General features: G+C 48.5%; 1 protein-coding gene across 3 annotated transcripts in view; it reads left to right on the plus strand.

Moving 5' to 3' along the window:
- The window catches only part of Pde4b (phosphodiesterase 4B), a 495,360-nt gene that overhangs the window by 387,904 nt on the left and 87,741 nt on the right, over window positions 1-19,715 (plus strand). For all 3 annotated transcript variants that reach the window (XM_010605088.3, XM_010605090.2, XM_010605091.2), the window contains 3 exons: window positions 4,884-4,920; window positions 5,036-5,106; window positions 14,020-14,069. In XM_010605088.3, coding sequence (XP_010603390.1) covers window positions 4,884-4,920; window positions 5,036-5,106; window positions 14,020-14,069 — 158 coding nt within the window. The remainder of the gene's footprint in view (window positions 1-4,883; window positions 4,921-5,035; window positions 5,107-14,019; window positions 14,070-19,715) is intronic.

Genomic DNA, 19,715 nt, shown 5'->3' on the forward strand with positions numbered 1-19,715 from the left:
AAAAAAAAAAAAAAAAAAAATCCCACCTCTTTATATTTGTCAGTTTAGGATTTAGGAACTTACTTTTCTCAATAGACAAAAAAGTGGAATTTGAATCATGTCCGGATTCTTCTGGTATTTCGTTTCATCAGCTTCACACAGGCATCTGGATCTAAGCTGAAGCTCCTCCTCCCCGCCGGACGACTGCATAACGGAGGAGCTGCATTCCCTAGGGGCCCCACTCCCTCCCCTGGCTCCTGCCCCAGACCCAGGACGCAGAGACAGCAGTGGCGAGGCCAGAGTCCTGTGGCACAGGCCCGGGAGGCTGTAGGAGGCTCTCCCTTCAGCACCCCTCACCCCTCCACCGTGCACCTCGAGGAGGCAGGAGGCTGCGTCGAGCCCCAGTCGTAGAGGAAACACTAACTTTGAAGCATTTCTCCTGTGAAGTCTTTCAGAAGAGCAAGAGGAAATGATGAGTAAAAGCAGTGGAAGAATAAAAACGTGAACAGAAAATTGGAAATGGCTGTCACTTTTAGCAACAAAGGAGAGATCAGAGGGAAGTGGGATTCCCGTGGGTCCCAAGGGAGTTTCAGACACTTTCCTAGACGTGGCAGTGACCCATGGCTTTCTGTTCAGTCCCTGGCTTGTCATCCTCGCTAGTGTAAGGCTCTCCTGTGCCGAGACACAGATTTCCGCGTGGGGACATGGAGTACTAGAAACCAGGGAGGCCTGCTCTGTTACCCGGAACTCAGGCAGGATCTTCCCTGGACAGAGGAGTCCTGGTTGTCCACTTGCAGAGCCACAGGGGAAGGAGGTGCCACGCTGTTCTCACTGGGCCATCCTGTCCGCAAAGCCTTACAGACCCAAGGAGCTTCTAGAGCTGCCACTTACCTGAGCACTGAGCGGCTTCTACAAAGCTTTATCAGGAGAGTGCAGCCTAGAACCAAGAGGGAGAGCACAGTTGCCCACTGAAATTTAAGACTTGTGTATAGATGAACTACCCAAAAACTACAATGAGGGTTCTAGGACTCCAGTTACCAGCTGGACAGTAAGACACAGAATTGCTTTTGTAGCCTCTAAATTAAGGAAAAGGCACATTTATGGGTCACTGGCTATGTTTTACGTACTATGTAAAGCCCACTGTGATTCCTTAAGTCTCCGTGTCCCCGTGTGGCGAGTACTGTAATCTTCCTCGGGGACTGATGAGGACATTGGGGCGTCAAATGGGAACCAAAGCTTGAACCAAGGCCTCTGGGAGACTTAGCTGTGCACGTCCGACACAGAAGCTCTAAATGAGGCTGAACACGAAAACAGTGGCACTCATCTCTGCTCCGCTTACCTTTACGAGGATCATCCTCATCCTTTTAATAAATATTTACTTAAATGGAGGCACTTTCTAGATAATCGGTCAATTTCGGTGCCTTGGAGAGAGATGAGAGGTTATGAAAGGTGGCGTTCGTACCTGAGAGAGGCAATGGTACTGAGGTTTACAAAGGAGCAGGTGGGGCAGCTGGAGGTGCTCCCTCACTGGCTCTAGTCGGGGAGCAGTGTGCGGAGTCCCAGCTCCTGTGGCTGAGGCAGAGGCTGTACAGAGGGGGAAACTGCTGCAAGATGAGGCTGGAAAAGGGGAAAGGCCTTGTCGTGAAAGACCTAGGAGTTGCCTTTCACAACAGTGGGCAGCTACTGTGGCTTTGGAAGCAGAAAAATACAAGTTTCCAGGTTGCTCTGACGGCGCTGTGAAAGGAGCTTTGCACAGTGGACAGGCTGACAAACCAGAGGGGAGCTTGCATGGCGTCCACAGACTAGAGCACAGGCTTCTGCCCCAGAGCAGGCCCAGTGAGCACCTAAGGTCCACTGTGAGGAGGGAAAGGGAAGTTTCAAGTTTGGCCAACAAGTTGCACGGCTGCATCATTCCCTGGGGCGAGGGCTTTCTTTATCACGTGAAATATGTCTGTGAAAGCACTTGGTAAGTCCAGTGTACAGTGTTAACGCGAGCTCCCGTGACTTCGGTGGGGCAGCAAGACTGGCTTGAAGAAAATCTTATCAGCTGGGGAGTAGACACAAGAGTAAGAGTCACGGTGATGAACTGCAGGAGATGGCGTTGGGTGCCGACCACTGTTGCTGGGAATGACACACGTGCAGAACTCACTCAGTCCTCACAGGACCACATTTTACAGATGAAACCGAGACATAAAAGGTCGCCTATGGTCACAGCCGGTAACGGTGCAGCTGAGGATTGAACTGCTGCTGTCTCACTCCGAAATCTGGGCTCCTCACTCATCTCTCTGCATGACAGACTAACATCGGTCCCAAGAAAAGCACGGATACAGCAATGCGTGTAAGAGGACAGAGAGGGGAAGTTAGATGACAAAATTGAGAGTCTAGGAGTGAGAAGTAGCATTGTGCTCTCCGGGAAGCCACCTGCCTTCAAGCAGATCCATGCTAAATCCCAAGGCCTGTGGGGGACCAGCCCCCACTAGTCGAACAGTATCTGAAGGAGAGAGTGAGGATTGAAAAGGAAAGATATTCTAGGCAGAGTGGAGACAAAAGACTGTTTGTTTTAATTGAGGCAAACCTGGTTTTTTATATATATATTATTAGCACATTATCTTGTGTAGATACACAAGAAACATCTGCAGAAAGATATCACAAGAAAATGTTTAGACACCATAATATTTTATGATTCTTAAGGTCAAAAGGTATTCACATGTACTTTGGGCTGGAATGTGGTTTTATTAAGTTGATAGATTAGCTCCTTGTTAACCACTTTTAGTTTTCTGCATACTGTTGTTAGGTGAGAGTTTTAGTTTCCCCACAAAGGCCCAACTCCAGACAGACCCGGCAGTCAGACTGGAGTTGTCTGACTCCGGAGTCTATAGGAGTGTAATGCACCAGATTTGTCACCAGAGGGCACCCATGCCACCCTTCTGATCCTTGTTTCCTCTCCTTGTTTCCTCTCCTTGTTTGCGAGGAGTTTGCCTTGGGTGCTTTGGGAAGTTCAGGAACATCAGTTTTCACAATCAAGGTTTTGATATTCTGATGCCAGCGCATTCTTCATTAGTAATATATCCATCACTGTGTTTAAAAATTCAGAATATTTCCATTATCCACAGAGGGTTTTTTCTTTGTAATTTGCTCCCTGATCCTTATGACAAATTACCTGATTTATCTAGCAGTCACTGTCCTAGGTAACCTAGCTTTGGCAACTCAGTGCTTTTAGGAGGCTGATGTTAGAGAACTGCCCATCTGCCTCCTGCTTCGAAGTCGTCTCTTCGAAGACCGTAATGGTGCATCCAAGTCGACCTCATGCCCTGTTCACGTTTAGTCACTAATTCATACAGCGCTGGCAACGCCCGACCTCGGCACTCCGTCTGTGGGAGCGTTTGCTTGTGTTATTAACTTTGATCAGACGCTTACACTCCCGGGGCCCGAGGGTCGTGGAGACCTGCGCGACCCCGGGTTCATTGCCTCGTCCCCCACCTGATCCCGGCCACTGAAGAGCAATGTGAATTCCACACCAGGCGTGTGAGCGAATGGCGAGGCTGCTCCCTCGCCCCAGAGCCTGTCTGAAGGACGCGTAGCCTGGGAAGGGGCAGCAGAGTGACGTTTGGTGCCATTGTTGTTGTTTTTTTTAATATTTTTTTCTGTCTCCTCCACTTGGTTTTGATTTTGAGGAGCCTAGATTCTGTATGATGTGACCCTTGCCCTGCCTTTGTAACGGAGGAAGCACAGTGGTCAAAAGTACAGATTTGGGGAACAAAACAGCCTCGATGCTTTCACACAGAAGCTACGTGGGTGCTGCGTGAGAACCGCTAGCCGGCGCAGAAGCGTTGCGTTGACTCTAATGGAAAATGTCCGGAGCGCTTGCCGCATGACCTCGTTGCACAAACGCAGTGAGACGGTGAATGCACACAGCTCTCCCTGGTAGGGGTCACACTGGGGATGCTGCCTCTTGATTATTATGCGTTCTATGGTCGCCACTCAAAGCAAGCGTGCAAGAACTTCGCTGGGTTGAAGGGAACTTAGCGAACGACAAAAGCAGGAGAGCCCGCGTGTAGTCGGACCCCACGGACACTTGTCGGTTGCGCTCACACGCGGTGAAGCCACCTTTGGAGGAGGAGGTCAGCATGCCCCGATCCAGTACCGCTGCTGGGATTCACACCGTGACAGCAAGCCGGCGTGGTCGTGGGACTCGGGCCAACCTGCTCCTAAAGCCCTCCACAGAGAGCTTGCGAGCGTGAGCATGTGCTGGAGAAAATGCGTCTGGGAAGAGGCGTTTGTGACCAGTCCTGAGAGCAGACGTGCGAATCACGAGGTGCAGCTCCACCGGGTCTCCAGGCCTGAACGCGTGACAGTGGGTGGCTCCAGCGGGGACAGTCTGCACACTCCATTAAAAGGGTGCTTCAAGAAAAAAGTATGTCAACAATAAAAAAGTAATGGAGTTCCCAGACAGAAATCTGTGTTTAAATGACATTAAAGCCGTGGTTTAAATCAACAGAAGCCAGGAAATCCAAAGTCACCCTGTATCCAGACTGTTATTCCATTTTTCCAGGGCTGTGTGTGCCTCTGAGCAGCCCTCCCTCTCCATCCCCTGGCTCTGGCAGCCGAAATTCGTAAGTGGCTTTGGATTGCGGGGCTGGGGTCTGCCTTGATGGCTGCAGCCCAGAGTGCGGCCGCTTGCAAAGGCTTTTATGCGAAGTCACTATAAACCTGGGCATCATGGGCCTGGTACTCCTCCTTTTTTAAAGCCCTGGGTTCTGCATTTTTCCCTGAGTGTGGGTCTGGGCGGGAGGGGAGACACACATCAGGGTCGCTCACCCTGATGGAGTCTGTTCTGACTGCTTATACATCGCAGCTGTAAGTGGGCAGCCTTTTAAAACCTCTCTTTTCCTTCTTCCCACTAGACACGGCGATGACTTGATTGTCACCCCCTTCGCCCAGGTACGTGTAGCACCGGTCCGCTCTTTCCCCTACCCCGGTGTGGTTTCTAAACGTGGCCTCTGAACTTGCATCTGGCCCCTTTTGTCTTAAACTGTCTGAAATATTTTCCTCTTAGGTGCTTGCCAGCTTGCGAAGTGTGAGAAACAACTTCACTCTGCTGACAAACCTTCAAGGAGCATCCAACAAGTAAGCACTGATTTTTGTGGAGTTCACTTCCTTCCCCTAAAGCAAGAAGCACTGAGTGGCCCTGAAAAGGACACAGGATTGCGTGGAAACTTGCCGTCCGGCTCCATTCGGCTCACTGCACAGTGGAATTTGACAGTGAGGCTAAGCCCCGTAGGAACTGGGAGCAGGTTAGAAATTGCTAGGAATTACCTGGTTTGAGTTTTATTGGTTTTTATAACAATACTTAGCACATAATAGATGCGGTAAATAAAATGAGAGGAGGCATTTTTCATATCATATATCTGCCGCTTTGGCAGTAATGATCACAAATGCTGTTAAAAACATTTTTCTGTAAGAAATTCAGAGGCCCCTTTAAAATTAAAAATCCTCAAAAATTCAAGTCCCAAGTTACTATGGATTTTTTTTCTCAGATAACATGTAAACGGGTTCTTGCAGTTTGATGAAAAAGAGTGGAATTATATTCTCTTCTGCCCCAAACTCAATAATGGCCTCGGTCATTTCATCTAACACTGCTGATTCCCAGTCTCCTCACCTGTGAAGTGCGGGATGAACTTGTTCCCTGCACTAACTTTCTCCTCCAAAATCATTTTGGTCTATGAGCCTCATCCAAGTATGATGAAGTTCTCTTTTCTGCATTTTGAAAAGATCATCACAGTCTCTGAGGGTCACAGAACCCATGATCCTGGAATGGTTAGGCTAAAGGAGGCCTCAAAAACCATTCATTGAGCCAGGTGTGGTAGTTCACGCTATGATCCCAGCACTCTGGGAGGCTGAGGCAGGAGAATACCAAGTTCAAGCCAGTCTGGGCAACTTAGCCACTTAGCAAAACCTGGTCTCTAAATAAAAACATTTTGTTTTAATTACTGAGGATGTGGCTCAGTGTGAAGGCCACATACACACACACACACACACACACACACACACACACACACACACACACACTATCATTCATTTAACCTCTTTATTTCACTGGGAGATAAACCCGAGCCCTCTGGAACCCAACAGCTAATGAACAAATATATCACCAGCCAGAGACACCTTGGAGCTGAAGCCTAAATCTCCCGATTTTTCAGCCAGCACTCACTACAGCCTATTCTATCTGTAGTCTTTGTAGAATTACCCTGTTTCACTTTTATCCAGAACTGGATGGATTGAGCTTAAAAACGAGGGTGAAGTTTGCTCTCAGTGCTAACTTCCACTGTCCTGTAACTTGTCTTTAAACCTCCTTGTGAGCTGACTAATTTTTGCACGGCAGTGGGGTCTTTCCCTCTATTTTTTTATTTTTTTGTTTTTTTTTTGGTACCGGGGATAGAACTCGGGTCCTTGCGCCACCGAACCGCTGAGCTAAATCCCCGGCGCCGGGATCTTTCCCATATTGTTCCCTGCTCCTCTAAGTTGTTCTCTAACTCCCGACACAGTAAAGGTAGTGCTGTGTGATTAGCGCCACTCTCCGGCCAAAGGCACTGCAGTGTCCATCAGAGACGTGCAAATCAATACAACGCTGAGATTCCCACTTACTCCGGGAGCACGGCCGGCCGTCATCAAGCAATCCAATAATAACAAATAAAATGCTGGGGAGGCTGCAGCGAAAAGGGAGCCCTTCTGTGTTGTTGGTGGGAATGAAAACTAGAACAACCACTATGGAAATCATTATGGAGATTTAAAAAAACTCAGATTGGAAATTCCGCTTAATCCAGATGTTCCCCTTCTAGGCATCTTTACCAAAGAGTCAAAGGTGTCATATTTCAGGGATCCGTGAACAGCCTCCTTTGTAGCAGCACGACTCACAAAAGCTAAATCTTGGAAGTGGTCTCGGTGTCCATCAGCAGATAAGTGGATAATGAAAAGGCGATGTTTACACCAAGGAGCACTGCTCACTACTCTGCCATAAAGAAGGATAAGCTTGAGTCACCTGTAGGGAGTGTGCACCTTGCCGTACTGCTGAGCGAAATAAAGCAGACATGAGAGCTTCAACATCACGGGGTTTCTCTTCTATGAGAAACCTAAAATACAAATACAGTAAAACACGGATAATAGGAAGTGGGAAGGTCGGCCTTTCTCACAGGGGAAGAGGATGAGAAAGGCATGAAGGCGTGAGCTGTACACGTACTAGCTCCACGCCAGGAAGGCAAACACGACTGCAGGCGTGAACTAATAAAACGTAAAGTTCAGTGCTAGTGTTTGGCCCCCAAGAAACCTGGTGACCCAGGTAGAGTCGGTGTGACTGAGGGTCAGCTGGATTTATTTTAGTGCAGTGTCCAGGTTGAGCACTCCTTATCTGAAAATCCAAAATCTGAGACTCTTTGCTCACCAACGCGATGCTCAGAAATGAAAGTCCCACACCTGACCTGGTGTGACGGTGGTCAAAATGCAGGTGCGCTGAAATGATTGTACAAAACTGCCCGCAGGCAGTGGAATGTAAGATGAGTTCTGTGTTTGGACTTGAGTTTCATCCCTAAGGCACCTCACTGTGTATGTGCAAATGTGCCAACCCTGGGAAAACCCCACACTTCTGATCCGAGGCTTTTGGGACAAGGGCTTCTCAGTCAGTGTATGCAACGTGGAGGTTGTTCCGCCAGCCCCCTTCAGAGCAGAATTCCTGTTTGTTCTTTTATTAACTCGTGTAGCGTGTGTTTATTTAGTACGTGCTGTTCGCTCACACACATGTGTGCATTAGCAGATCTTCTCTGAGCATCTACTCTGCTAAGCCCCGATGATGTCATGGGGCAGACAAGGGCGCTGCCCTTTGGGAGTTTCCATCCCTGCTAATGGGAAGTGGCCGGGATGGAGCAGGGAACAGTGACACCAGGTCTCTGCCTGGTGGGATTAGGTGCGGCAGTTGTGGCCCCATAGTTCTCTCCAAGCTCCCTTCTCCAACCCACCACGGACTTCCTGTTCTCTCTTCCAGAAATGGCTCTTTGCATCTCCCAGTATTGCTTGGCCGGATGCTGCCTATCTTTTGCAATACTATGCTATGATATCATTCTCTAGCATTGCTTTTAGCACGATGCTTTCTCCAGCCTTCCCCGGCCAGGCTGAGTGCCCCTCGTTTGGCCCAAGGGGATCTAAAGACCCTGCCCCTCTGTCCTTAAGGATCAGTGCCCATCTCTGCCCTCCATGGGGGAGATTTATGTTTATTTTTCTTTGAATTCTCAAGAATTACTAGCATGTCTGACACCTAGTTTATGCTCCATAACTATCGGTTGTACATGTGAATTTGCGAAAAAATAATTGTTGGAGAAAATGTCAACTAGGGGAAAAAACCATAGAAGTGACATCGTCCTTACCCCAGCCTCCTCTCTTTATAAATACAGTGTGCGGGTCACACTTACTGGCTTCGTAACTTGCTTCTCCCCTTTAAAAATTATGCACTGGGTCAAACTGCCTTCTCTATATCTTGTCCTAATGTGTAAGTTAGAGTTGTTAAGATGATTAAATGAGTTGAAATTTCTAAAGCCCCTAAAGCAGCATCTAGCACAGTGCTCTTATGAGTGCCTATGACTGACTGAATTTCTCTTGCTGAGGCCCGAAGCAGCATAACGCTCTGGGCTTTCACATCCTCTGCCCTGTGGTGCTCGTGCCACCTGTTACCTCCGCTCTTTACACAGGAGGCAAAGCCAAAACGACTCTCGGACTTGCGGTGACCACAGGACTCCTCCCAGGAAGGGAGGCCTCTCTCTGCAGCGCTCTTGCCGCTCTCTGCACCCGTCAGTCCTCTGGGCTCTGGGAAGAAGGCCCTGGGAGGCTTTGGAACAGAAAGCTTTTTAGGAAGAACTTGGGAAGAGGTGATGGTCAGAGAGCCGGAAGGCAGAGACACTGGTCGAGCCTGTGCGTTCAGGACTGAACACGCCAGGGGACGCCTGGACCAGGACGGAAGTAGGCTGGGGAGGAGGCACGGGTAAGGAAACGGTGAAGGCTTCTAGAGCGTACTCGGACTCAGAACCGCATACTGCACGGCCCCGAACGGGAGGCAGCGTGGCCGTGGCCGTGGGGGTTCTTCCTTTACAGGGGCCTCATCCTGCTGATTAACAAGCTTCCCCGGTTTCAGCTCTTCTCAGGAATCAGGTCCACAGAAGCCTTAGTGGCCCAGGTCATTAACTTTGAGGAACCAAGTGCTTGGGTGCCGTACTTGCCGGGCAGAGCACTGATCCGGAGCCATCCCACAGTGTGGCAGAGAGCCACCCTCAGATCGTGGTCCTTGCATGACCTTTGTTCCTTTGTGTGACCACGGTGGCCAAGCAGAATGGATTTCCAACAGCAAGACTGCTGTATCTATTAATTTTCCCCATATTTGTGCAGAATTGATCCTGGTAGTCATTTCAAGTGCTTCTTTATGACTAAGGCCGAACAGTAGAGAGCGAAGGCGGGACACATGTCCACTGGCGCCTCTCCAGAGGGCATGAAGATGGCTCAGTGTGGCGCAGGCTGAGGCCTCGTACGGGTTTGGGCCGCCGGTGGAGCAGCTTAGAGAACTCAAGGTGTATTCTATCCATTCTGCTCTATTCCTAGAAACCCCAGGCCCTAAAACAACAGAAGAAAATGCAGGGGTGAGGGCCTAAAGATAAGACATTTGTCAGGAGCAGATACCCCACAAACACACACAGCACACGTGCGTGTGAACGCACACAGGGTGACTTACACTGACAAATGCAACTGGAAGATTCATGGAATTCAGAAGCTGCTTTCTGGGATATTTGCCTTGGGTTCCAGGGTGCCACTCCCTGCCTTGACTGTAACACTGAAGCAATAATTATGTCCTTGGAGTGGTTTCCATGAGCCATCTGGTTAATGTGGTTTGTTGTATGAAAAGGAACTCCCACGTAGAACTATACTACTTGTAAGTTAAGGCTTCTTTTATCTTTGGCTCTTTGCTCTGCACAAAAGCTGTCCGTTGTTTGCTGAGCTTTGCCACCCAAAGGGTGAAAATCTCCAATATCCTGTTGAGGTGATTTCTTCACACTTCCCTAAGATGTCCTGTTGAGGGGTGCTTGATTGGGCCTGCCTTTCTTGGCTGCAAATTAAAACCTACATTTCTTTTGTCCCCGGAGTTAAGTTTGAAAATTCAGCTTTTGTTGAGAGCTAATTCAGATAAGCATCCCTGAAGCATTCTCTGGCTTTCAGCGTGTGCCCATGGGCATGGCTGTGGGTTCGGTGAGGGTGGCCATGGGGAGCCAGAGACTGGAGCAGAAGCAAAGCACCCTGCTTTGTCAGCCACCTCTGCCACTGCCCCGCAGATGCCATCCGTGGCCGTCAGGAAATCGTGTCGTATCTCTGAGGTAACATTCTCCCAAGGCGTTATTTTCTTAAAATGGATGTCATCCTTAGGAAAGAATTAATAACCGCTGAAGCTTTTTAGTGTATAGTCGAAATGTCTTTCCTTGCTTTCTGTACTCTGGCCTGGGATTTAAATTAGCTGAGAATCATAAATGCTTGAGCATTCGGAACTGGGAAAATCCTAGCCAAATTTCTTCAGAGTAAATGAAGAAATAGATGGAAAACCCCTCACCCAGGACCCAGCACACTGTAAATCAGTAGTGAATGTTCGTGGCCGCCTCCTCTCCCCTTGTGAGGAAGAAAATAAAACGTTGGGTGAGTTGCTGAGTGTAAGACGCCTGCCTCAGGCGTTGGATTCCTGTCTTCTTGTTCAGAGTTCCTGACTTTCCCCTTGGAGCTTCTCTGGGCTGGGAATAGTCATCACCGCAGCCACCCTGCTCTCCTGTCACCACTTCCACCAGCCGGGCACGTAACCTGTCCCGATTCTTCCGTCCCTTAGGGCCACTGGCAATCAGACAAGCAGATTCACTTTCTCTCGCACACCGCACAGTTTGGTAGCTGGTGCTGTCAGGCTCCCGAGCAGGGCCGTGGCTTCTGGAGGTCGTTCGCCCGTCTCAGCTGTATTGAAGCTCTTTTTGGCAGTAGGTGTCAAGAATAAGCAATGAACCAAATAAACACAGCTCCTGCCTTTCCGACGCTTCTGCACAGAGATGCGTATGTGAATTGGGAACTCTAAATAAAAACCATATTTTCAAAAGCAATCTCTGGGACAAAGGAGTTTGTGTCATATGTGTGACTCCTAGGTGGTCACTGCGAGAACAGTGTTCAGAGGAGCCACACCCGGAGAAAATGGAGATCTGAAACACTCAAGACCTCCTAGATCTGTGTCCTTTCATAAAAGTCCTCTTCGGAATTCAGGCAGAGACACAAAGCAAAAGTATCAGGATGTGCTATGAATCCAGGGGGCCTTTATTGGATGCTTGCACTGCCCCAAGTATTACACTGGCTCCAGCAGTGCAGCCGTGAATTCAGCACAGAGTCGGCTTAGCTTTCTCAGGGTGTGTTGCAGGGACTGAGGGGAAGATGGGAGTTGCAGTGGTGAGGTGGAGGGGTAGGATTGGGTGTGATATGCGGCAACGCACAGGAGCAGGCCCCTCACAGGAGAGAAGGTCACCCGGGAGGTGCTGGGAAATGCGAGCGAGTTGGCGACTTAAGGGGAGATCTCTGCAAAGTGTACACAAAGGCACGGCCACTGGGGAGCTCAGAGAGCAGCACCTGAGCCATCGCTGAGGAAGCCGGCAAAGCGGTCGCGCCGAGTGCCCGGCTCCTCTGGTACTTTCGCGTCCGTGCTGCGTGGGGTCGGTGGTCCCCAGCATGCCCGGATGCGCACTGTTCACCTGCAAGTGGGTGGGTCTTGCATAGGAAATAGGGAAAAGGGTCAGAGCTACATCCTGTTGTCCACAGGTCCCGGATTAGGGGTGCAGGCGTTAGGACCTCTGTACTTTTAACCTGAGGAAATGACCCCAGAGGCACAGATAAAACACCACAGCAGGCCAGAGGAAGGACCATTCTCAGCTAAGAGGGTGATGGCGTGGGGAGAACATACTTAGCCTTTGAAGGCTGACGGTCATATTTAGTGTGGGCAGAGCTTCCTTGCCCAACAGAGGAACAGGCTGAGCAGTGGAAGGAAAGGGCCAGCACATGTCCAAGAAAGGAAGTGACCCCATCTGGCCGCCGCAGCGTATAGTCAGTTTTTCACCCACCCATCCATCTCTCCATCCGTCTGTCCACCCATTCACTCACTTACTTCTTTCTTCCACTCCATAACTATTACCCAGTACTTGGCAGATAAAAGGACATCCTTGGTGCCACTGTGGGGCCCGGTAGTAAACAATCATTTGCTTCCTATGCAGAATTTACCTGTAAATTCTAAGGAGGCTTCTATTGCACACTATTTAGACAGTGCCTGTTTTCATCCCAATCTGAAATTTCTATCAAGGAGAAGCACAAGATTCATGAGAGCACATAGCCACTCGGTGCTTAGACGCAAGACGAGATGGGAAGAGGTCTGAGAGAGGAACTAGAGGAGCGTGTTGGGGCCAGAGAGCAAAGTACTTTGGCAGATCAAAGAGCTTGGAATTTAATCTCGATGTTCCTGGAGCACAGCCCTCAGTTTGGGTCCAGGCCGTAGCAGCTGTGTAGCTGGAGGAGCTTGCCCCGTGGAGTCAGGTCTTGGCTTTAGAAACCAGGTGCGTCTGGTGTGCCCCTCAGTTCTCTGAGCTTCACAGCCCCTGGCCCTGAAACACTCCTGGTTCCTAGCACCGCCCTTGCTAGAGGAAAGTGATCCCTGGACGCTCGCTTCCCTTCTCCTGTCACAGGGGCCCTGGTACCACGGATGGTGCCTAGGGTCACCCAGGTAATAAATCAGCAGTGATGCCAGGCCCGTCCAGAAACTCGGCAGCCACAGAGTAAGGTAGCACAGTAGCTGGATTGTGCCTACGGGACCAGAGGGCTGTGGAGCCCTTGAAGACCCAGCCCCAGACTCTGCTTCTTTCTCAGCCTCGCCTGTGCATGGGAGTGAACGGAGGAGTGAAACATGTAGATCCCCAGGTCCAAAGTGGCCTCTCCCAGGAAGGGCAGGGGAACTCACTGACCGCCCTCATGAGTCTGGTGCCCCTCCACGCTTGAGAACCAGCGGCTTCAGCCCACCGGCTCACTCACTTTCCAGCCCCACTCCCCTCGGTGGGCCAGAGTCATCCTCGGTCCCAGAGGATTTGCGGCGCCTGGAAACTCATTGGGAGAGCAACTGCCGTGCTAGCCCTGGCCGGCTGAGTCAGGGGTCCAGAGGTGGGGACCAGGGGAGCGCGGTCGGCGGCCTCCAGGTCACATCCATGTGTCCCGAAGCTAGAGAGCCCCATCCTCGTCCAGATCTTCTCCAGCAGTGTGCTAGGAGTCTAGCAGAGGAAGCTGTGCAGAGTGTGAGGAGAGTGAAACCAGCAAAACTGGGGGACAGGTGTAGAGAAAGAAACCAGAAAGAAAAGGAGAAGGAGCCCCAGAGGGAGTAGAACCGGGTTTGTTCGCTTGTTTCATTTGACCCTAGAGGTGGCAGGCTTGCTGCAGTAACAGTGCCCTATTTCCTCCGTACAGACTTTCCTACATGAAGAACGCTGGGTTCCTTTTCCTAGGGCTCTGTGTGACCTTTGCCAAATGATTTTGTCTCCCTGGGTCTCAGTTTTAGGAGATGCAAACATGGGGGCTTGAACTGCCTGGTTTCCCAGCGTTCTTCTGGCCGGGGTGTTCCAAGGAACTGGAGTCCAGTCTGCCTTTTGGGGTTCAGAATAAGCAAATGTCCTCTCCTTTAAGACTCCTGGGACAGCAAGACATACAGCAGAGGGGCTGGCCAGACCTGGAGTAAACAGCCTCCTTCCTGGAGAGTCGGAGCACCCTGAGTCTGGGAGGAGGGAAGCTACAGGCCATCTGGACTGAAAGAAAGGCAGCCTTCTCCCTGCGCGTTACAGGCCCCGCTTCCGGAGCAGCATCATGCCACCGCACCGCTCGCTGACCTGGAAGGCTCTGCGGTGTTGCAGGGGGTGGGGGATGGATGCACGAACTCAGTCCCTCTCTTCTGCTTCTCCACAGGAGGTCCCCAGCGACCAGCCAGCCTCCCGTGTCCAGAGCCAACCTGCAAGGTAGGCCACGTCACCTGAGATCTACCTCCATGTTTCAGAATAATGGTGCTTCTGATTCAGGACTGTCTCTGGAACAGCAGGTTCTGTGTGCATACCATGACTCCCAGAACTACATCTCTTGGCAGACTTTTCCAATGGTGCAGCAGAGTTGCCCGTTGCTTAGCGTGAGGCCAAATGCAAAACGATGCTTTGTCCATCCTGTGGCCATGCTTGCAGGATGGGATGAAGGTCTGATGCTCCTCTCTCCCCATAGAGTAGCAGGAGCAGGGCTGTGTGGAGCTGCAGCTTGTGGCTTGACCTCAGCCTCTGGCCCCAAAGACCCCAGGTGCCCACGCCAGCCTGAGGACCCCAAGGGTAGGCTGGTGGTTTCCCTCTTTCCCTTCCGTCTACCATAGATCCCACTTGACTCTACCTCCTTTCCAAGTGTGAATCCGAAGGTTCTTTCTGGGTCGCAGTCTTTCCCTGGGAGGTCATCCAACTTTGATCTTCCAGCCTCTCACCTCTCAGAACTCTGCAGCCACCTTTGATGTAGTGTTGAGCACTGCTGAAGGGAAGGGCCCCCTTCAGGAGACACCATGGAGAAGTGCTGGGCATAAATTCTTCTTTGACATGAAATGCGAACAGTTAAATGACCTTTCTTAAAGTCCAAATGGAGTTTTGTCCCTTGAACCCGCCCCAGCATTGTAGCAGTGAATTTCGGCAAAACAATAGGAGAAACAGTTAAGGTAGACTCATAGCAAGACCTCCTAACATCCACCATGCCTCGGAAGCTTTTCTATTCCAGTGTTACTCTTCCCTTCACTTTGTACTTAGGGTCCCCCAGGGGCAATGTGATCACCCGCTAGGATTATGACCTTAAGTATCACGGAGTTATTTATAAAAGCCCAGCTTCTATCATAACAGAACAAAGGCAGCAGACGCACTTGGCTCACTGACTTCTGAAGTATTCATGGTATATGCTTTAAAAAATATTTTTATAAGATTGACAGCAAGAATAAAAGTGAAAGGAAGACATTAAGTAAAGGTGAGTTTACTCTAGAGCCCTATAGTGTGAAATAAAAAGAAGTAACAGTAGTCTGCCTAGGGACTTCAAACACCTGGTGGCTGGATGTAGTATTTCCTTTAGAAGTTTTATAAAAAGAAACAAAATAGAGTGTACTAACATATAACTGGCATTAGGTACGTGGAGATCAAAAAAGCTGGTTTTGAAGCTTCTTCATTTCATCTTACTGGTCTACCAGTGAGCCCTGTCACCTGGACCTCCATTTACCAAACTTACTAAAGGTGTTTTTGAATATGTAGACTGCTCTCTTTCCTTGGAGTACACACTGACAAATGCTAGGAGAACATGTGATGATTATGGCTCCATAAATGAGCTCAGGAGTTGAAGAAGCTGAGCTAAAGATCGTTCTGTGATTATTGGCACAATAGCTACAGCTTGGCAACTAGAGTCTTCTGCTAAATTCTTTAAAACAATAGAGCAAAGAAATGACAATACCACTTAGGCAATTTGTTTTCGTCCGACTTTGTGGCAAACTACAAAAATCCTGGCTTTTCACTGGGAGGAGAATGTAGTGATACCATTTATTACGTAATTATGAGTTTCAAGCTCTTCTTAACATTTAACCACAGTCAGAAAAGGAAGGAGGGGACACATCCCGTGTTTTGTTCTTATTATCAGCTTAAATAAGCTAGGCAGATTTTTCCTGTTATTTTAATATTTATCGGCATATGACAGAGAGGTGTGTTTAAATAGCAACTTGAAAGAGCGATGAGAAATAAATGGCTCAGAACAACCAGATAGAGAACCGGAGTGCGGGTTTAAAATATGATATTTTGTGATAATTAGGTCAGGTTTTCAGTTATCAGTGCTGGATTGAACTCATGTATTTCAGTTAAAAGCTAATACGAAAGGCACAAGAAACCCATGATAATTTAAACAGGCTCTGCAAAAATGTAGTTTATTAGCAAAGCCTGACTTGCTTAGATACCTGTGTTCTTATATGGAAGCAAATTTTACAAAGCCACTTTTCCTCCTCCTCCTCCTTCTCTTCCTCCTCTTTCTCCTTGTCTTTCTTCTCCTCCTCCTCCAAATAAAAGAAGTCCAACTCATCGTAAAACGAACTGTTAGAAGCCGAAGGTAAATTGGTACTTTCACAAATCGATTGTTAACAGAAGTATTCAGAGGGGAAATCTCAACCTGAAACACCCTCCTTCCCCTGTCAAACCACAGTAATTTCTGGCTCTCCCGGCTCAACACAGATTCACCTCCCCTGAACAGGCATCTTAATATCTTTAATTGGGCGTAAGTGCTCCTTCTTGTGCGTGTAACCATCTAACTCTGGGCTTCTGGCAGCAGGCCTCCTCCCCAGAAGCATGCGCTTTGGAAGGCAGGGGCCGCCCCGTATTCACATAGTAGGAACTCAGCAAAAGGTGGAATTGGCCAGAACTCCGGAAACTTGGGGACTTTCTCTAAGCGAAAGGGCTCATGAACGTAAACTGAAAAAGGCACAAATGCCCACTGGTGAATGTCATCAAATTCTATACCTAAAATATACCTATAAAATTAATGAATAAAAACATTTAAACTTAGTAGTCAGCTAATAGGGTTATCGCTATGGCTATGAAATGTATTCAGTTGTTTTTCTCTTACTATATACTAAAATCAGTTGTTGCACTGAAATCAAAAGAGGTTTGAAGTCCATTCAGCTGCTCGTACCTGTGTGTTCGTATAGGAGCCAGTGCCTTGCAGCGCTAGGCAACCCTCTACCAATAAGGTGCAGTTAAAGTACATTTTATTTCACTTTTATTTAGAAACAGGGGCCTGCCAAGTTGCCCAGGCTGCCCTCAAACTTGAGATCCTCCTGCCTCAGCCTCCCAAATATCTGGGATGACATACGAGCTTCTCCATGCCAGGCTTAGGTTTTGAGTAAAAAAGAGTTAAATATAAGAAGTTGGCATTTTGTTTTTCCTCTTGAGCAGAAAAGTAATTTTAAACCTGGAAAGAAGAACCCAGTGACAGTAAATCTTCCTGGGGAATTGTAAATGCCAAAGCTGCAGGTTGATGGGGATCTCATTTGTGTCACAGTTTGCTCTTTCGAAAGCCTGAATTCCAGGCTTTTTCTAATGGTGCTCAGGCTTGATGCAGAAAGAAAGGGGAAAAAAAGAATTAAAAAAAAGAAAACCACAAGACAGGCACGTGGAGCCCATCATCTACGCATATTCAAGATGGAATCTGAAATAATGCTCAGGGTTTCAGACCCCAAAACCACTTTTAACAGAAAAGAGAATGGACTATTTGCAAATACCCAATGTGCACGCCTGGTGTGTGCAAGGAGTCCCTGCTTTCCCACCCTGCCTACCCCGTCCTTTCACATTTCTGCAGCTCCTTGGTGATCACAGGTGCACACTTTACAGGAAAATTTACTGAGAAGACAAAGCACCAAGTGGTGTCTGTCTTTACAAAGTGACTGCCTTGCAAAAAGATAAGAGAATCATTGCCTCTGATGGCCAGCACCTCCGAGTCATAGAAAAGTGGTTTGATTTACAATAATAAAGTACCTCATATACGTGGTATTTCACAGCCAACTTGTTATGTAAGGTGGGAATGTTCTATACTAAGATTTTTGTTCCAAAATTGATCTGTAAACCTACAGAGCAGGACAGTCACCAGATATTATTAAAAATAAGCTGGATGTCTATGGGTCATCAGAAGTGACGGGCAGCGGTGTCTCTGAGAGGACTATGAAAAATGCCCCTGCACAGCCTGCCTCAGGCTGGGTGTCCACCGCCCCCTTGGTTTACAGCGGTTTTCAACATCAGTCACTCGGAACGCACTTCATGAGGAGAGTGTGTTTGGAGAGACAGGATGAGGCGCACAGGGGTTCCAGTCGAGCCTGAGACTGTTTGCCTAAGTGAGAAGCAGACTTAAGGTTCTTCCAGTGCTGCAGGGAAACCATCCCTTCTCATACGTATCTAGGCCAGACTGGAGCAGGAAACGACCCTTCACCAGTTGATAAAACTGCAAGAAAAGACTTTCTCCTAGGAGGCCTGTTCCTCCATGCAGGTTCTTACCATAGTTTGGCAGGACTGTGACTGTTTCTGACGGTTCAGGGCAATGCAGCAGACAGACTCTGCTCAAGAGATGCACACAGAGCTCGGTGAGTTGGCTTTGACCCTGAACAACTCAGACAGCCAAGGCACCGTCCAGGTCTCATTCTTCACCAGAGCTTCCGGCCCTGGGCGTGGGTGTGGGGCTCCTGGCGACGGGGATGGTCCAGAGCTGATCTGTGTCACAGGCGGAAACGGAGGCAACACAAGTAGCTCCTCCTTGGCGCCTGCGTTAGGCAAGAACGGTCAGGCGGGATTACAACACTTATGGGCAAATAAATAAATAAATAAAGTCAGTCTAGTTACCAAAGGCTGTGACCAGGGCTGGAGAGCATTTAAAAAGAAAAAGAATGTAAGAAAAATAGAAATAACAGACTCCTTTCTTCTGTGTTTTGAATGCTGTGTGACCTAAATTATCGGGATAATCAGTCTAATTACCACCTCGAGTGTCCAGGCAGCAGCATACGACTGATAAGAAAAATGCCACCGGGGAAAAGCCCCAGCAATACTGAGAATAAGTCCCCAAATGATTGTTTTGTAAGAATTAATTTTGTCTACAGTAGCCCTCTTGTGAACCAAAGTGTGCCCCAGAGCATCAACACGGACTTATTTATATTGATTTGCAATTATTTCATATATGTCTGAATTTGGGTAATGGGGTAGTTGCAAAAATATCACCAAGACAGCTAAAGTATGAACAGTTAAAATGTTACCCTGCAGGAAACTGCCAGAAGAAACAACCCACTCACAAGTGGCTAGTTGTACTAGTTCTAAATTAATGCTAAATTTAGGGTGACTGTTTCTTCCTATTAAACGGGACTGATGAGAACGGCCAGCATCTGCTCTCTCAGGAGTTGCCTCAATAGTTGAGTTCATTCCGAATGGGTTCCAGTTCGGGTTTTCACACTGCTGAGAAACTCCGCAAGCCCAGCCCCCTGAAAGTTGGAATCATGCATGTTAGTAAGTATTTCAGTTATGCTATTGACGTCAATGGAGTCATTAAATAGATTGCTGGCCCTCCCAGAGGCAAATCACTGCCAGGGACCTAGATACAGGCAGGGTTTTTTTTGTTTTGTTTTGTTTTGTTTTTTACAAAGACAACCATCAGGTTTTGCTTTAGCAGTAAGCCAGAGAAAGGGAAAAGTTTATATTGTAGCAGACTTACCTTCAAACAGTTTCTTTTCTTTCTTGTGCATTTAATTTCCAGGCTTTCTTTCTCTTTGGTTTCTGTAGGCTCAGGAAGGTACCCAGATATTGTTGCCTGAATGTTTTGTGTCCAGAGCCATCTCTTGTACTGGAGACAGTGCAGGGAGGTACCTCACCTACAGAAACACAGTGCCCCTTTGCTCTGCACAGCCCTCTTGGTGTTTGTTCCGTAGCATAAATGATCCAGGCAAATTGCTATTGTCTGCCAAGAAGGCTGTGTTTGATATATAGCTCCCTGAATACACAGTTTCCTCCAAACACACACATGTGCGCGCGCGCGCACACACACACACACACACACACACACACACACACACACACACACACACA

Source organism: Fukomys damarensis, unplaced genomic scaffold (genome assembly GCF_012274545.1).
Source record: "Fukomys damarensis isolate Sample0158 unplaced genomic scaffold, DMR_v1.0_HiC HiC_scaffold_33, whole genome shotgun sequence".
NCBI classification, from domain to species: Eukaryota; Metazoa; Chordata; class Mammalia; order Rodentia; family Bathyergidae; genus Fukomys; species Fukomys damarensis.